At 42.6% G+C, this 17,120-nt stretch overlaps 1 protein-coding gene across 6 annotated transcripts in view; it reads right to left on the bottom strand.

Moving 5' to 3' along the window:
* ARFIP1 (ADP ribosylation factor interacting protein 1) overlaps positions 1-17,120 on the bottom strand; it is an 86,757-nt gene that overhangs the window by 48,151 nt on the left and 21,486 nt on the right. For 3 of the 6 annotated variants that reach the window (XM_019534481.1, XM_019534483.1, XM_019534486.1), the window contains exons 4-5: positions 16,622-16,701; positions 7,319-7,420 (exon numbers count right to left, since the gene is read on the bottom strand). In XM_019534481.1, the coding sequence (XP_019390026.1) occupies positions 7,319-7,420; positions 16,622-16,699 (180 nt within the window). In that variant the 5' untranslated portion in view covers positions 16,700-16,701. Of the gene's footprint in view, positions 1-7,318; positions 7,421-16,621; positions 16,702-17,120 lie in introns of those variants that run through there. The other 3 variants (XM_019534484.1, XM_019534485.1, XM_019534487.1) reach the window with 2 other exon arrangements.

Below are 17,120 nucleotides of genomic sequence, written 5' to 3'. Positions count from 1 at the left end.
TATTTACTGCAACTTCGTTCCAACCCGCCTCCCCTCTTATTCGTAAGAGGGTGAGGCCAGGTGAGTGAATAAAACCTTTTGTTTTACCTTATATCTGCTCTGTAATAACTTCTACTACTAACAACCCCTCTCAATGAGCCGTTGACCAGTTCTGGGACTTAAGGAGCTGGCAGCCGCACCTAGCATTGGACTGGTTCCAGTGTTGGAACACAAGGGCTGGCTCTGGAACCTCATGAACCAACGGACATCCTATAAACTTATTACAAAGAAAACTAACAACTTACTCTAAGTCGTCTACTTGTGCCAACTCGGCGAACCTCAAGGGCGGCTATAAAGCTACCTCCAATCCCGCCCCACAAGCCACGCGCTCACCCGCTCCGCAAAGCCCGCGGCTCCCCAAGAGGTGCCGGAACCGCTAGCCCAGCATTCCGCCACAGAATCTTTAGTGAAATGACAAATTCCGAACCTCAAGATGTTACAGTCACAGGAAAAGAGGACGCAAAGACTATAAACATAGATTCATTTCTAGTGATTTCCCTCTACAGAAATTCTAGAGAAATTTCTCTCACTAGAAATCATTCTGGGAGAGGGAGCAATACAGGTTTTTAGCCTGCAGCTGCCCCCCTCCCTTGCCCTCTTCACAGGTCTGGGGAAAGCACAGATAGCAAGTTACACCACTTCTCTGGGTACAAGGGGACTGGAGTAGCAGGGCTGTGCACACCAGCTCCTCTCCTACCCCCCACCCCCATCCAAATTTCAAAGAAAACACCTGCAGCCCCGGAGAGCAGAAGGAACAGGTGCCAAAGCCTCCACTCTGTTTCCCAGACCAGGTAGTCCCAGGTATGGGGAAAAGGTGGGAAACACTGCCCCACTGCTGGTCCAGAAGAGGAGGAAAGCAGCAAGGCAAAGCTCCCAGCCAAGGGCAGCCCCTGATGCTTCCATTTCCTTCCAAACCAGACCAGCATGGGAACATATAAAGCAGTGGTTTTCAACCTGTGGTCTGCGAATCGCTGGAAGTCCTCAGACTCCCCTCCCCTGCAGAGCCCCGCTCCCTGCTGCCGCCTCCAGCCACACTCTGCTGGGCACAGCCACTGGAGCTGGAGCCCGCAGCTGGGGACAGGCGGGGATGGGCTATGCTGTTCTAAAGACTCTGCATAGCCCACACCTACCTGTCAAGTTTGTAAAAACGTGTATAGCCTGCGGGCTATATGCATGAAAATACGGTACATCTAAAGGGTCTGCAAAAGATGACTAGGATCAATCAAAAGTACATGAATACCCACACTTAGAATTCAATGGGATTCACACCTCCATCTGAAATTTCCAAAGGTGTCCACCATTCGAAATATTTTAGGGGGCCACAAATGAAAAAAGGTTGAAAACCACTGAGAAAGCATTTGTTCTTGCAAGAGAAACTCTCAAAGAGAGATTCTGTGGGCTGCAATCTGGAAAAATATTCTCTCAGAAGAGGTATGTTTCCCAATGGAGAAAATGAACACATGCTTATATGCTTTTCATTTCTACAGGGAAAAAGGCAATACACTTCCAGTAGAAAATGTAACAAATCTACATGGCTTAATTCACCACCAATGCCAACATGCCACACCCCTCCTCGCAATCTTAGGCCATGCAATAATGGTACTTGTTATGTATTCCTAACTAATATGCTCAGAGGATCCTATGAAGAGGACCATACAGCATATGCTGCAAGAAAAGGCAAAAAAACGCCACACAGCCATAGTATTCTCACCTGGGGGAAAAATTCCCTTCTAACCGCAGATCCATTTATTTCCAACACCTGTGCAAAAATCTGCCAGGCACCCAAGATGTTTTCCAGCACCACTCTGAGCATTGGCATGGCCTGGAAAATGTCTCAGAACTTGTTCTGGTCAGTACCTGATGCTTCAGAGAGAAGTGAAAACCAGAAGCCAAACAGTATTTTCAAGGGGTAAGAAAATTTCTTCCTGGCTCCTGCAGACAGCCTTAAAGCCTGGGATTAACATGGTATAATGCAAGACAAGTATTATAAGGATCTTAAAAACCAAAGAGCAAAGAGGATTAACATAAAAAGGAAACCTAATACTCGAACTCTCAGACCGACTTAAAGTGGGCCTCCTTAATGGCACATACAAATCCTGTAATACTGGGCATTTTTACATGTGTTCCTGACAGCCTCTCTAATTAAAGCACCCACAGCGTCTTGTGCATTCAGTGTCCCATGCTTCAAAATGGCGATGGGGATGCTTCAACTAAAACTTGTTTGACGAATTTTAAAGAGTCCCCGCTGCCATTTTCAAGTGCAGGGATGCTGAATACATGTGATGCTGAGGCTGCTGGAGCATGCTAATTAGCACGCTCCAGCAGACTTGATTAAACAGAGTCTTGATACAATTATGACTCGATTAATCAAGTCTGCTCTGAGACATTCTATTTAGATTGCGTTGGAGAACGCATCAGGCACGTGTATAGGTGCCCATTGTGTTTTACCCCAAAACCACTTTCTTTCAGTTCAACTTCTGCCAGTGGATCCTGACATCATCAACAAAGTCAAATAGCCCTACACCATCAGATACCTCCCTCCCATTCAGTGCCACAGAACTTAACATCTCCTTTCAACCCCTTTGAAGGAGTAACAAAACCAAACAAATGCCCAAAGCCTCACATAGTAGCAATTAAAACCCTGTATCCTAAAATAGCAGCACTTCAATTAATTTATCATGCTCAACCTTACTTCAGGTTCCTTGCTCCTCACTGTTTTTCCAGAACTTCATTTTTCAGATGACTGGAAATTAGAAGGAGATTTCTTAACTTCAATTAATTCATGAACAAATTGTGTCCAGTTTATCTTACACAAGTATTACCCTTAAACTTATAGTTCTTTTCTTTCCCTGTAATCAGTTCCCCAGACATATTTATGGAGTTGTCATGCCTAGTCTCAAACCTTCATTTTGCGAGGCTAAATGAGCTAAGCTCTTTTAACTGCTTCTAAGACACATGCATCATTCCTCTCACTATACTAGTAGGCCCTCTCTACATCTTTAATTAAACGGTGTTTTTAGAGGTGCTCCGCTGCATACACCCCCAGGGGAGGCATGGGGGGCATGTGCCCCCCGGGTCTGTGTGTAGCGCAAGGGTGGGCTGCCACAGTGCCAGGCTCTTCCTGGCAGGGGACTGGGCTGGGACTGCATTCGGGGCACATGGCAGCACTGGGAGGGCGGGCTACAGTTTGTCGTAGCCCCGCCATAGCTCCCCCCTCCCAGCACCACCATCACCCGCCCTGAGCACAGCCCAGGTCCAGCCCCCCCGTGGGGAAGAGCCCGGTGCTGCCCCCGGCCCCAGTGGCAGCCTGCCCTCACCCTGTGCACAGATCCAGGGAGCATGTGCCCCCCATGCCTCTCTGAGGGATGCATGCAGCGTTGGGAGCCGCCTCTCCCTACACCCCCCAGATGAGCCACCTGCAGCTTTCCCATGCCTCGCACTGGCTGGGCAGTGGCTGCCTCTGCTCCAGCCCCACTCCCTCCTTCACTGCAGCAGCTTCTATCTGCACCCCCACACCTCCTCCCCATCAACAGACTTACCAGTTGGATGCTGCTCTTCAAGCTGCCAGGGTGCATATTGGCAATCAGATTGGTATTGGCTGATATGGCTCATCAATAATTGGCCATCAGTATCAACCCAAAAAAATCTTTATCGGTGCACCCCTAGTGCTTTTTTGTTTTAAATATAATAGATCTAGCTGTCCTGATGTATCATTTAGAGCAGGTTCTCCACTTTTTTTGTACCAGCACCCATTTGTAAACCTGAATGGCCAGACCCGACCTAGTACCCCTCACTCCCAACCTGTTGCCCCTCTATGTGTGGGGCAAGGGGTGGATGCATGGGACATAGAGAGGGGGGCAGCAAGCTGCCCCTTGTAGGCTGGAACTCTTAACAGCCTGCAAGGGAAAAGGCAAGGTTTACCACATTTTTTTCCTTTAAAGGAGAATCCATTTTTAAAGTTTGTTGATCCATTTATAAAGTTTGTTCGCAACCCTTTCATATATTCTTGTGACCCACTTTTGGGAACGCAAGCCATGGGTTGAGTTAAATTGATTTAGAGTATCTTACCAACCCTTTGTACAGTGGTATGATGATTTCCCCCTCTTTAAAATATCTAACTTGATATCCTAGAATTGCACTAGCCTCTCATAGCTACACCACACTACTAACTTATGACCATCCTAAAACTGATCAATATACCCAGAACCCTCTCATCCTCTCATTTCCAGGCTATGAGCCTCCTCCTTACATCCAATGTTTTGGCATCAGTAATTCAGTACAAGACTTTGCACCATTACATTTTAATCAATTTCTATTACTCCCCTCCACATGGTTATCTAATTATTTCTATACAATAATTCAGTCTTCGTCAGTATTGCCAATATTATTCAATTCTGTCATCCACAAATTTTACACACATACACTTGCTCTTGCATCAGGGGTGCTTATTAAAAAATCTTAATCCAGGATATATCCAGATGACTGCATTTTAAACTATTCTGTTAGCATAAAGGAATTCATGAGGGTATTTTTACTAAGAGCTCACAACCTTTCAAGAGACTCTGGTAACCTTCTAGTGCCATTAAACAGATACCTTACAATTCACATCCGAAGCATCTATACCTTTGAAGTGCACATTAACAGCATAGTCACAAAAGCTCAGAAGAACATATCCAGGGAGACAAGAAAAAAGGTGACAAATTGGAGATAAAAATAGTATTTGTTTTATACCTTTCTACTAGATTGTCACGTGCATTGTACCAAACAAAGTTTCATTCCTTTTGACAGCCACAATCCCTACATTCTTACCCTGTGACAATAAAAATGCCTGTGAACATAATTTTCAAAATATATAATCCAACCAACATAGGTTGGCACCTTCTTTTAATCAGGGATCCATTAGATGGTACTCAGAACTAATTTCTGGGCCCTGCTTGGAAATAGAGGTTTATTTTATGTGAGGATGGGGAGGTATAAAAAAATATATAGAGATCCCCAATTCACAGCTGTGGATGTTAAATACTGATGCATTTGAAAAGCTCTCATAAAATTAAGCTTTGTGGCTAATTCAGAACTGTACAAAAGGAACCAGCCCCAGAATTTTCCATCTAGAAGTAGAAATACCCAAAGCTCCGTGGCTTGCAGCACAGCATACTCTGCTGGACAGTCAAGGAAAAGAACAAGAAAAGTCATTTAAAAAAATGTGAATGTTGAAGGGAACTGCAACTGCATACCAACGGTAAATGATACAGATTTTAAAATGTTTGCCATTTTTTGTACTTCAGCTTAAACAGTGAAGACTCCTGATACCATCAGACACTCCATAACACTCATACTTAGAGCAACAATTCTTCAACTTTGTATGCAAATAGAACTACTGTACATACTTGATTCTAAGATAAGGTTTTTGTCTCTCCATTTAACATGGGGGGAAAGCCCCTCGTCTTAGAACCACATATGACAGCCATTGGGTAGCAGGTAGCTGCTGTGGCTTGGGCTCCAGCTCTAACCTGGGGTCAGAAACAGCTGTAGTCTGTCTCCCTACCACCTCTGCACCCCACCATCTCCCTCCTGCAACCTTTTCCTCCTCCCCTCACACAGCCTCTGCTCCCTACCTGCCCCTCTCCCTCACCACTGATCCATACCAGGATGTTCTGTGCATGCTGCAGCCTTGGGCACTGGGCATGGGCCTAGCCTGGACCCATAGCAGCAGCACACAGCCCACTTAGCTGCTATGTGCCCAGGCTAAAACAGGGATGGAACCTGCCAGTGCGGAGTAGAGGCTGGGTCAAAAGGACCAGCGTGGGGGGAGCAGAAAGGACCCAAGACTGCAAGGGAGCAGAGGTGGCAGGGAGAAGCAGGGAGCAGAGGCTGGGAATGGGGACCCAAAGCTGCAGGAGGGCAGGTACAAGAAGGCTGCAAGCTGACTGACCTCCCCACACTACCTGCCCCCCTGGAGCAGTGGAAGGGATGAATTAAAGACAACCCTCCAGTAATTAGATTCGATATATGAAAAATTATAACAACTTTTTACATTTTCCATGTATCAAATCTAATTCCGGCTGGGGGCATCAGGTTTGTCTTAGATTTGAGTAAGTATGGTATTCTGCTTTTCTAGCTTTAAAACGCCACTTGTAAGCAGGCAGTTTCATTTAATTTTAAATTTGCCACCTCTGATTTCAATTCTGCAGGAGTAATCTGCTTTGGTGCTTTGGAACTTCAAAAGCTGCTAATATTATAAGCTGGATGTGGTGCCTGCAGAGCTACACAAGTACCAATTTTAAAAGATACATGCTTCCAAGCCTCCCATAGATAAAACTCTTGCAAGTATAATCCTTATACATCCTTAATCTTAAAACTTGATGCAATTTAAATGCTGGACTATAAAATAGAAGATAAATAGCAGCTCTCTTTGCTACAGATTAACAGAAATGCAACTAGTAAAATAACTTTGACATAAAGGTACTATAGGTTTTTTGTAAGATCTACTAGACTTCAAGAAATGATGGATTTCATCCACTGTAAACCTGAACTATTACTTGTCAGTTCTTCAAGGAGTCTTTCTATTAAAGTCATCATCAAAAGACTGCCAAAAAAATAATTGACATTCCACCTAAATCTCCCCACATAGCCCCTTCAACTGCAGGGAAATAAGATTTAAGGTACTGTTCACAGACATTTTGTTCAATGCATTTTTTCATTTTAAGTCTGACTGAAGAAAAAAAATCCCAGATATTTAAAGCAATCTGACCCAAAGAATATTTTTATAATAGGAATTCTAATACAACTCAACCTTAAATGTAGTTAGAAGTTAAGTGAATTTATGAAAGGTAGCAAAAGATACCTACAAGCATTTACTTATTTTTAAACTTCTTCTAAGGACATTTAAATTGCATCCATATGTATATCTGCTACTTTTAACTTAACATGTCAGAGTAAACAAATCAACACAGCCAGCAGATTATCTGAAAACTTAAACTAGCTCAAATAATTCTGAAACTGACACACCTGGTAAACTGATTATGAGAAAGTATTTGTCAAATTCTGCAAAAAATATACCTCCAAACTATCTTTATGAAGCTGTTTGTAATCTAACCTTCCTATGTCTCCAACATCATTCCTATGGCATGATAAAATATTAGGCACTCTACCTTTCCATAGCTCTAAGGAACCACATCAGACTACATGTAGTATATGTGACCACAATATTTAATAAATCGGATTTTCAATAGTGATTTAATGGTACTTTTTAATTAAAGAGGCTCTGGACATATCTTACCCTGTTAAAATTGTGTTCATGAGAATCTTCAAGCTGGCCATTGGTAGTTACAGAAATTTCTGCTGCCGAATTTTTGGGAGACTCTTGAGCCATTGCACTGACCTAAGTCGTGTAAAAAGAAAAGGTTAGTACTTGCCTAGATTGGAACATTATTAGATTTCTACATGGACTAGATATCAACTACTGATTATACATATAAGCCACTTCTAAACTCAGATCTTAATTCTGTAGCATTACTTAGATTTCATAGACATTAGAGCTGGAAGGGACCTCGGAAGATCAACAAGTTCAGCCCCCCGCCCCAGGGGCGGGAAGTCAGCTGGGGTCAAAGATTCCCAGAAAGATAAGCGTCCAACTTAGATATGCTAAGCCCTTGTGCATCCCAAAACTTAACTGTTACATGACACAAAGCTAGCAAACCACCCCCCAATAGTTCGGCAGCTTCACAATTTGAGAGAACAAAAAATTTGAAACTGTCTCAGTGTCATGATAGCTTTTTAATGGTAATTAAAAAGTGTCATTTCAGTTCACCTGAGACCAAATCAGAGTCCAAGAGGAATAACATCTTAAAAGCCCTGAATAGGAAAGTGTTTATACTTCTAAATAGCAAATCAGTCCAAAAACAGGGCGTATTAATTCTCATATAAAACCGTAATGCACTTGGCATACCTTACATATTCAATAAAGTGAGGCAGGTTTGAAAGAAAAAAATCTACTGCCAAATAAAGAAGCATGGCCTGGGGAATGCAGCAACATTAATCACAGTGTGTACAGAATTTAAGTTTTCATTTTAACTAGTCATATTTCCAGCCCTTGTGTAGATATATGGAACAACATAATTTAGTGCTGTCTGTTGATGCTTTTGGCTCTGTCACTGGCATCAGATCAAAGTCAACCAACTCACTCCTGCCATTCAGAATGTCAGATCTACTGAAATTCAAGAATAATATCAGCTTCATATTACTTCTGCCTCAAAATTATAAGCAGCAACAGAGGTAATTGCTGGAGTCATTCATGCCAAATGAAGATTCAAATTAAAGCTGCAAGGAAGAAATAGAATGAGATGACAACCTTTTCTCAGCAGCCCTCTTACAACAGTTACAAAGTTTGAAGAACAGATGCATCTTCTTTTCCAATTACTAGGGAAGGCTGAAGTTTATTACATATAAAAAATGGAGCCTCCAAACAAAGTAAAAGAACAGCACACCTGTAACATGGAAGGTACACTTTGCACACACAAGCTACCCTTAAGATCTTCCTGTGGTACACCTTTTGGCAACTGGTTTATTCAGCTAAAATCCATTCATCTTGTTACAGTAATGGTACATGAAGCTAGATAGAGAAATCTTTTTACCACTTTTCTGAAAATGATATGTGTACACAACAGCAGATTTTTGTCTTTGTTCTCCCCCCTGAAATGAGATGCAGAACACTGAAGACTTACTTGCAAGTTACTTTGTACTTTACTTACAACAGCCAAACCAACCGACTTATTAATCCTAAAGCATCTGGCTTTCCAGATAAAAGGTTGTGCCGAAACAACGGATCGATCACAATTGAAAAATAGAGTACTACCCGCTCTTCCAATAAAGTGTAGCCAATGGAAAAACTGATGTGGTTCAATGGTTTTACACAAACTTGGTTATGGTAACCTGCATAATAACTCTTGCTGACAAAACCTCCCTCATGCTCAACGGAATATTTTTCCCATTTCCTCCATCATTTCAATGGTGTTGCTGATTGCGTACCTTGGTACAAGGAACATTTCAGTTAGATCAAGAGGACCTTCCCTAGATCAAAGTAATACTGAGTTTTCTAATCCATCACTACTTGTGTCTGATGCATGCATTTGAATTCCCATGTTTCTCCATCACGGGATGGATTTTCAAAGCTTAAATTGAAGGAGACACCAAAATTCAAGCAGCACAGTGAAAGGTGAAACAAAACAAGATGGTAACTCCCTATCTCAGCAAACCAGGATGACACTGCTTCTTTGGTATTGCCAATCTCTACCAGCCAAGGAAACTGGGACCAAGATAAGAAACAAATCTTGAGCTTCCATTCTGCCCTCCCACGTGGATCAGGAAGTGCACTGCATTAGCACAAGGCAGCTAGCCAGTAAAATGAACAACACCTGCAACTGTGCTTTCATCAGAGTAAAAATGTGCTCAAGATCGTCTAACATGAGCCTGTATGGTCTTGCAGTGCAGTGCACAGGATTGTGTACTAGCCATAACAATTTTATTTAGCACCAGCAGGTTGCTTTAACAACTTTATATTTTTCAAGGACTCTAACTGGCTGTGGAAAGAAGCTTGATGCTTTTAACTGCAACAAACTTAACTACAGAAGTAATTATGGCACAGAGAGCTTGGAGATTAATTTACAGTGTACTGGCTGATTCTTGCTAACTCCCTAACATGGGAACTTCTGTGCACTAAGGGTACAACAGATTCCTCTTTCTTCTTCCTTCTCCCATGCTCCTGCTCCTCTCTCTTCATACTATAAAGCAGTATTTTACCAGGGTTTGAGGAATTCTTGTGCATCTGCACTCTTCTTTTTTTCTATTTCTTGTTTGAAAGCAATGGGAGATTCCAAGTTTTGGGGGGGCGGCTTGGGGGGGGGGCGGGTTAGTCGTCTTGTAACAAAAGAAGAGTAGAAACTCCTCTGTGGAAACATGAAATAAGTTTACCTTGGACTATTTCAACTTTGTTTCTTTGCTCTTATCAGGTGCTTCCTTGGGCCAAGGTGAAGATCACCTGAAAAAGTGAGCTGCCTTCTTCTCTCCTCCATCCTCTCAAAAACGTAAAAGGAATAAAGTTGTTTCCAAGTCAGTAGGACCAAAATAGTGAAAGGTACTTAAAAGGCTGAGTTGAGATTATCTAAAGGCCAAATACCAAAAGTGTAGTGTGTAGCAGCTGATCAAGTTTTTTAAGCACCAGAATTGGCCACTGCTATTAAAAGGATTTAAAGTTGTTTTTTCCCTAACTAACTTTGTCTTTCACAAGTCTATAAATAAGGTTGTGACTATTAGATTTAAAATGGCAAGAAAAGCTGTCTGTCCCAGTTATAGGACAAACTCAATGTGTTATATGACACAGCTCCTCAAAAAAGAATTATTTTTATTTTGACTCTTGCAGAGTGCCAAACACTTTGAAGTACATAATAAGCAGCCTCAAAAATAACAGGTTTTCTTTCTAAGCTGATCCTTTAAAAGGCCCAAAAACCTCATTAATGAAATGCAATAAAAATAAAATGATCACATCTGCCTTTCTGCAGCTTAGCTAGCTGTCCTTGAAGATCCTGCCAACCGCACAGTACTTGTTCCCAGCTGCTAAAGTAACACTGAAAGTAACAGGTGCATCAAATGCTTCACTAACATATTTTCACATGAGCAACTTCCAAGGTTGTTAAAGGAATGCTATTCAATTGATCAGTGAAAGGGAAGATGATTCATGCAGTTATGAATGGCAGAGGAATTGGTTCAAAAAAAAAAAAAAAAAATCATTACCAAGATGTGGCAGATAAGACTAAAACATGAAAATTTCCTATATAAAATCCTTGTGATACATTAAGTATGTTAACAGATTAAGTATGTTAAGTATGTAACAGATTATGTATATCAAATACATTAGTCTCTAGTTCTAGTGAGATAAAGCACATGTCCATCTATAAACTGCTCTACAAAGTATTCTACAATCCCAATCCTATTTTAAATGTATCCAAGAAGCCCAGAGAAAAAATGGTAATGTATTGTACAATCTGAGAGCACCCTCGTGTGGCACTCACATTGTACATACACATTAGCATTCAGTCCTCTTTGGCTAATGCTGTATTTCTGTCCTGCTGTCACAGGATAGTAGGGAATTAGTTTTGTCTCATTCCACTGGTTTTATTTTTTTTTTGGTTTTTTTTTTTTTTTTTAACAGCTCCAATAATCCCAACATATGTACAATCATTATAAATCTGCCCTGTGGCCTGCACACAAAACTGGGCAACTCGGAAAACAAAATCTACTTTGATGTGGGAAGGTTATGTAGAAGCAGAGAAAAATGGCTTCTGCTTTCGCTGTATGTGATGCGTGCTGCTTTGCACTTTTGAGGGTTATGGGCCTTTTATCTTTTTCTTGTAACATCTGCCAGGTTAACACAAGATCATAAATAAGGATTTACTTACCACACTTTCTATCTTGCGTATATTCCAATACAAAATAGTGCCTACAGATATTCTGTAGTCATATAAACAATGTATAAAGTACTTTATAAGCATAAGAGAATTCAGGAAGGTATTCTTACCAAGATCTCATAAAATTGCAAGAGAGATTTCCTGATCAATAAATAATAAAAACGAGAACAAACTGATCTGGGGTTTGACTTTCAAACATGCTAGACACATGGAAAAAGATTTTCAAGACGTTAACTTTACAAACCTATAATTATGGAATGCCGAAAGAATGAAGAAGTTCTGTTTTCCACAATAATGCAAACGCAGATCTTCTTGTTTAAGCAAAACAAAAGATGGTTTCAATTCCAACTGACTTTCCTGAAGTTTCTGTTATTTCGTAGGTCTCTGTGCTGACAGAGAAATATAAAACTGGATACGAGTTCTCATCCAGTCAGAAAGCACACCACATCATTTTACAAGTTTTTCACTCTCAAATGGTCTGTACCAGAGAGGTGCTGAACATACTTAATTGCACCTCGTCACAGTTTCTAGGGTCAGAAGGGACCTGAGCAGATCATCTAGTCTGACCCCCTGCCATGGCAGGAAAGAGTACTGGGGTCAAACGACCCCAGCAAGGTGTTCATCTAACCTCCTCTTAAAAACCCCCAGGGTAGGAGCCGCCAGCACTTCGCTTGGAAGTTGGTTCCAGATCCTAGCCACCCTGACCGTGAAGTAGCACCTCCTGATATCTAGCCTAAATCTACCCTCTGCCAGCTTGTGACCGTTGTTTCTGGTCACTCCTGGCAGTGCTCAGGGGAACAGTGACTCCCCCAATGCCTGCTGGTCCCCCCTGACTAGTTTATAACAGGCCCCCCTCAGCCTTCTCTTTCGGAGGCTGAACAGGTTCAGGTCCCGTAGCCTCTCCTTGTCAGGCTCTTGTCAGTTTACATCATAGAGGAGTAGCCCCTCCAAAAAGTTTAGGAGGACATGCTTTAGTCTTATAGGCTACTGACAGACATTCAAAAAGCCTGAATCTGAATTGATTCAATCTTTGCAGGTTAGTCTAACCTGGCTGGCTGGACTGGTTTGTAACCGGACAGACATTCTCTCTGGACTGACAGAAATTCAGGCACATGCCTGCACTGGTTCAGGCTAGAAGCCGGCGGGGGGGGGAGGGCGGCACTAGAACAGCCTTCCTTTCCCTTGCACAGTACTGGACTGAGCAGGGTGTGTGTGGCCAGGCCCTGGCAGAACATCTGATTAGGGAGAGCTGCCCACACCATCCCAGGCTTTTCCCCACTGGCTGCTCAAGGGGCAGGAGTGTTGCCAGACCCCAGTCCCCTGCTAGCACTCTGAGGCAAGGGGAAGTGTGCAGTGCATACATCTGCTGATGATACAGAGCTTTTCAGTCTCCCTCCCTGCTTCTTTATACCATCTGCAGCAAACTGAAAAGCAAGTAAGCCAGCAGGGGGCTGATAACAGTGTTCATCACCTCAGCACCAAAACAAGAGCCTCTCTCCACTACTTCAAACTCTTCTTAAATAGCTTACCAGCTGACCTACTGATTACTCCAAACAGCCCTAAGCAGTTACTATTCTGTCTACCTGTCCCAGTGAAATCGGAGATGCACAAAGACACCTCTCAGCGTTAGCTAGCATACCCCATGCCTAGGGTCCATGGGGCTGGGGTCCCTGCTGTGGGAGATGGAAGGGAGCGGGGGCAGGGGGGGATTTCCTGCTTCAGCAGTGAGGGGAGGTAGGGCTGGGGGAAGCCAGGCAGATCCTGCAAGTCTCTGCCAGAGCTCCAGCCAGAGAGCAGAGGGGGGTGGGGCCAGCACCTCCCAGCCCAGAGAGAATGCTGGGATGCTGGGGGTGTCTGGTTTATCTTAAACCAACAAGGGGTCTGGGACAGACATTGTATAAACCATTTTGAGCCAAATCAGTTAAGTCTGATACTACATTCAACCAAATTGAAATTTGGTTAATGTGCACTGAACATCTGTTCCGTTACAGGTTTAAACCAGTTTCTGATTACTTAAACTGGTTTATGTGTAATGTCTGTCCCGAGCCAATGAAAAAGGGGGGTTACTCATTATTTTCATGTGCCTTACTTTCCGAGATTGTCAGTTTAGTGATACACCTGTCCTTTCTAGTGTTCTGTGCACCGAAAAGGAAAGAAAAGGACCCATCTTGCAAGAACAATTTAGCTTATGCAATATCAACCTGAGAACTGGCTGATCCTTTCTTCCTAGACTGAATCAAATTCTATGTATGATAGGAAAAATAAATTCCATAATCATATTGAAGGAATCAAAACTCATGGTAGAAGCGATATCTTTTATTAGACTAACCAGATGTTTGCAAAAATATATCTAATAAAAGATACTGCCTCTACCATGAGTTCTGATTCTTTTTGCCTCTAGATCAATATGGCTACAACCTGGATAGTCATGTTGAGGCAGCTTACCCCCAAAAGGTCAATTTTCATGGTTTACCAGAAAGGCCAAGAAAGTCTCTGCATTAAGGAACAGATTTTTCCCATTTAAAACATCTGAATACAGTCCTCACTGATTGTGGCAGGCACACACTTTAACAGCTATAAGTCTACTACATGAAATGAAAGGTAAAACCATGGCTGGTACCAGCAGTGAAACCAAGAATATCCATCTTTGTCTGAAACAACTAGCATGTTAGGAAAGATTCTCAAGAACTATGGAAATGCAGGAATCATCTACGAATAAGCCTACTGTCACATATTCCAGATGTTAATTCAATGATTCCCAATCAGGGTGCCTTGAGATCCTTTCAAGGGTGGAGTGGAGCCCATGCTATATTAGCACTTTTAGGTGTGCAAACACAAGTTACATAATAAACCCGGAGATTTTATATAGGAATCCATAAGTGTCAAAAATATTCTGACCTGTTGTGGTGTTTCTGAATTCTTTGCTACAGATTTGCTCAATTATTTTTCTGCAGCCAGAAAACAAATTAAAACTAAGAACTTGCATTTTCCAAGGGGTGACTTCAATCTATCCAGGGGTGCCTTGAGTCTAAAAAGGTTCAGAACCACTGTCTTAATTCCTATTGTAGGGTACCTGTTTTCATTAGGGTGAAGGTGAATAGTCTGTGTAAAGCCAGATGCCTACGCAGGTTCTGCTGGAGAAAACAGGTCTGAATCTAGTGAGAACATTTTATTTTTGTGCATCTCAACACACACCTGGACACCAACTCAAAATAATTTACATCTCATCTGCATCACAGTTTCAGAAAGATACTTCCACTCAATGTGGTCAAAGGCTTATCCACACAAATAAGATGACTGGTCTAATCCTTCCTGATTTTTCTTCACCATCCTTGAAGGGTGAAATAGGTTTCTGAGAATTACAGAATTAGAATATTAGACTTCATTTTAACCAATAGAAAGAAAAAAAAAAGTACAAGCTATAACACCTGAGTGCCCATTTTTAAAAGTTAGCCCACACTGTTCCACAAAGACAATTTTCTTCAGGACATCACTTTTTCACATTAGCTCCAGGGAAAGGTTTGTGATGGGAGTGGGATGTGCAACACGAATGCCTTAAAAATCTTCAAAAACAGTAAGTATAAATGGACCTGCATATTAAAAAGGAGAGGTACACCGATACATTGGTCCATATCATATCAGCACCAATAAAAGGAAAACTGACTTTATTGGCAATCGGCATCTTTTGGCGGGTGTGGCCAAACGTGTCACCAATACATGCTGTGTGCACAGGAGTATAGCCCAACAGCTTAGAGAGTAATGTCTGGCTGCTAAGTCTATGGGGGGGGGGAAGGGGCATGGGGGACAGATCAAGGCTCCCACAGTGAAGGAGGGAATAGGGCTGCACAGCCAGGGTGGGGTGGAGCAGTACGTGGGATGAAGCCACAGGCAGCTTGTCCAAGGTGCACGGGGGAGGAGGGAGAGGGGGTAGCTTCTGTCTCTAACCATATCCCAGGAGAGGCATGGTGGGCACATGCCCCTCGGATTTGTGCACAGGGGGAGGGCAGGCTTTCCACTGTGTGCTCAGGGCTGGGGCTGCACCAGTCTCTTCCCCATGGCTGCACTCAGGAAGGGCGGTGGCAGGGCTGGGCAGGGGTCTATGGTGAATTTTGGGGTGGCTGTAGCCTCCATCATAGCCCCTTTCCCAGTGCCACCTGCCCCACCCAAGCGCAGCTACAGCCCAGCCTCTCCACTGGGAAGGGGCTGGTGCAGCCCACAGCCCCCAGCAGCAGTAGCTGTCCTTGCCCAGCTCTGGGGGAAAAGTGCCCCCCATGGCTCTCCTGGGGTGTGCACAGCAGTGGGAGCCACCCCATCAGCCTGTGTCCTTCAGAGGAGCAGGCTACAGTTCTGTTTCATGTCCCAACCCACCCCGACTGTGCAGCACCTGGCCCTGCCCCAGCCACAGCCCCACTCCCTCCCTCACCTTGGGGACTTTGGTCTGTGCCCCCTCTCACACCCCATCCGTCCAACACACCCCTTTCCCCCTGAACAGACTTACCAGCCAGATGCTTCTCGCCACGCTGCTGGGCTGCATATTCATTAAGTACTAGCTGATGTGGCTGGTCAATAATCAGCCATTGGTATCGGCCTAAACAATCTTTATCAGTGCACCCCTATTAAAAAGATAAATAACCTGGATGGTGTAAAGTAAACAGTGGATTTTTTTGTTCCACTGTTGAGAGAAAGCTTTACCACAAGTTATTTCTTTGATCCAAATTCAAGTATTTTTGTCCTTCAACAACATCCTATACTGCTTTTTTCCACCCTGAACAATACTAAAGTTTTTATCCAGAACCATATGCAATATCTCTCTTCTTGTAGTACATGCATTTACTTTTAGCTTCCCTGCTTATATCTATTCAGCTATTAAAAATCAAGTAACTGTTCAAGACTGTTGGCTGAAGTGGTCCTAAGTGACATCATTTGTTTAAAGTATAATCAAAGCAATCTGAAACTAAATACACAAATGTAAGAAAGCCAAAAAATAAATCAGATTTGCACATGAATATACAATGCCAAAACAATTTTATTATGCTCTATATCTCAAGCATTTATGGCAGTCTGAAACTGTTACTGGGATTGGTTGATTTTACAAAGTTATACAAATATCACCCAATCACCTCAGAGTCAGACTGGACCTCTTCTGCAGCTGGTTGAGAGTCATCAAGTGTGGTGAGTTCATTGCCACGTTCAGACATACCTGAAAATGAAATAGGTTATGCATGCATTAATTTTCATGCAAGCGTTTAGATAATTCACCTTACAGATGCCCCTAATGAAGAGTGAACCTTAAGAAACTAATTTTACTATTGAGAGTCCCTGCTGCATTTAAAAAAAAAAAATCCTCCCTCTAAATTCCAGTTGCTCTTAATTTTCAGGAAAGCAGAAAGATTCAATATAATGATTTATTTTATAAAAATGTAAACGGATTAATCTATTTGCATCTAAATGGTTTTAGGCATGGTAACCAAAACAGCTTTCTTGCCCACCGTGAAAGAAAACTACCAAAAACATCAGGCTGTTTAGAAGTAGTACAATCATAACCAACTAAGTTACATTTATTTGGAGTAACAAAAAGATGTTTTCCCATTTGGAAAGCAACCAAACTATGTTTTGGGT

Source organism: Crocodylus porosus, unplaced genomic scaffold (genome assembly GCF_001723895.1).
Source record: "Crocodylus porosus isolate Cpor-Errol unplaced genomic scaffold, CroPor_comp1, whole genome shotgun sequence".
NCBI classification, from domain to species: domain Eukaryota; kingdom Metazoa; phylum Chordata; order Crocodylia; family Crocodylidae; genus Crocodylus; species Crocodylus porosus.
This window is presented reverse-complemented; position numbering and strand designations above follow the sequence as displayed.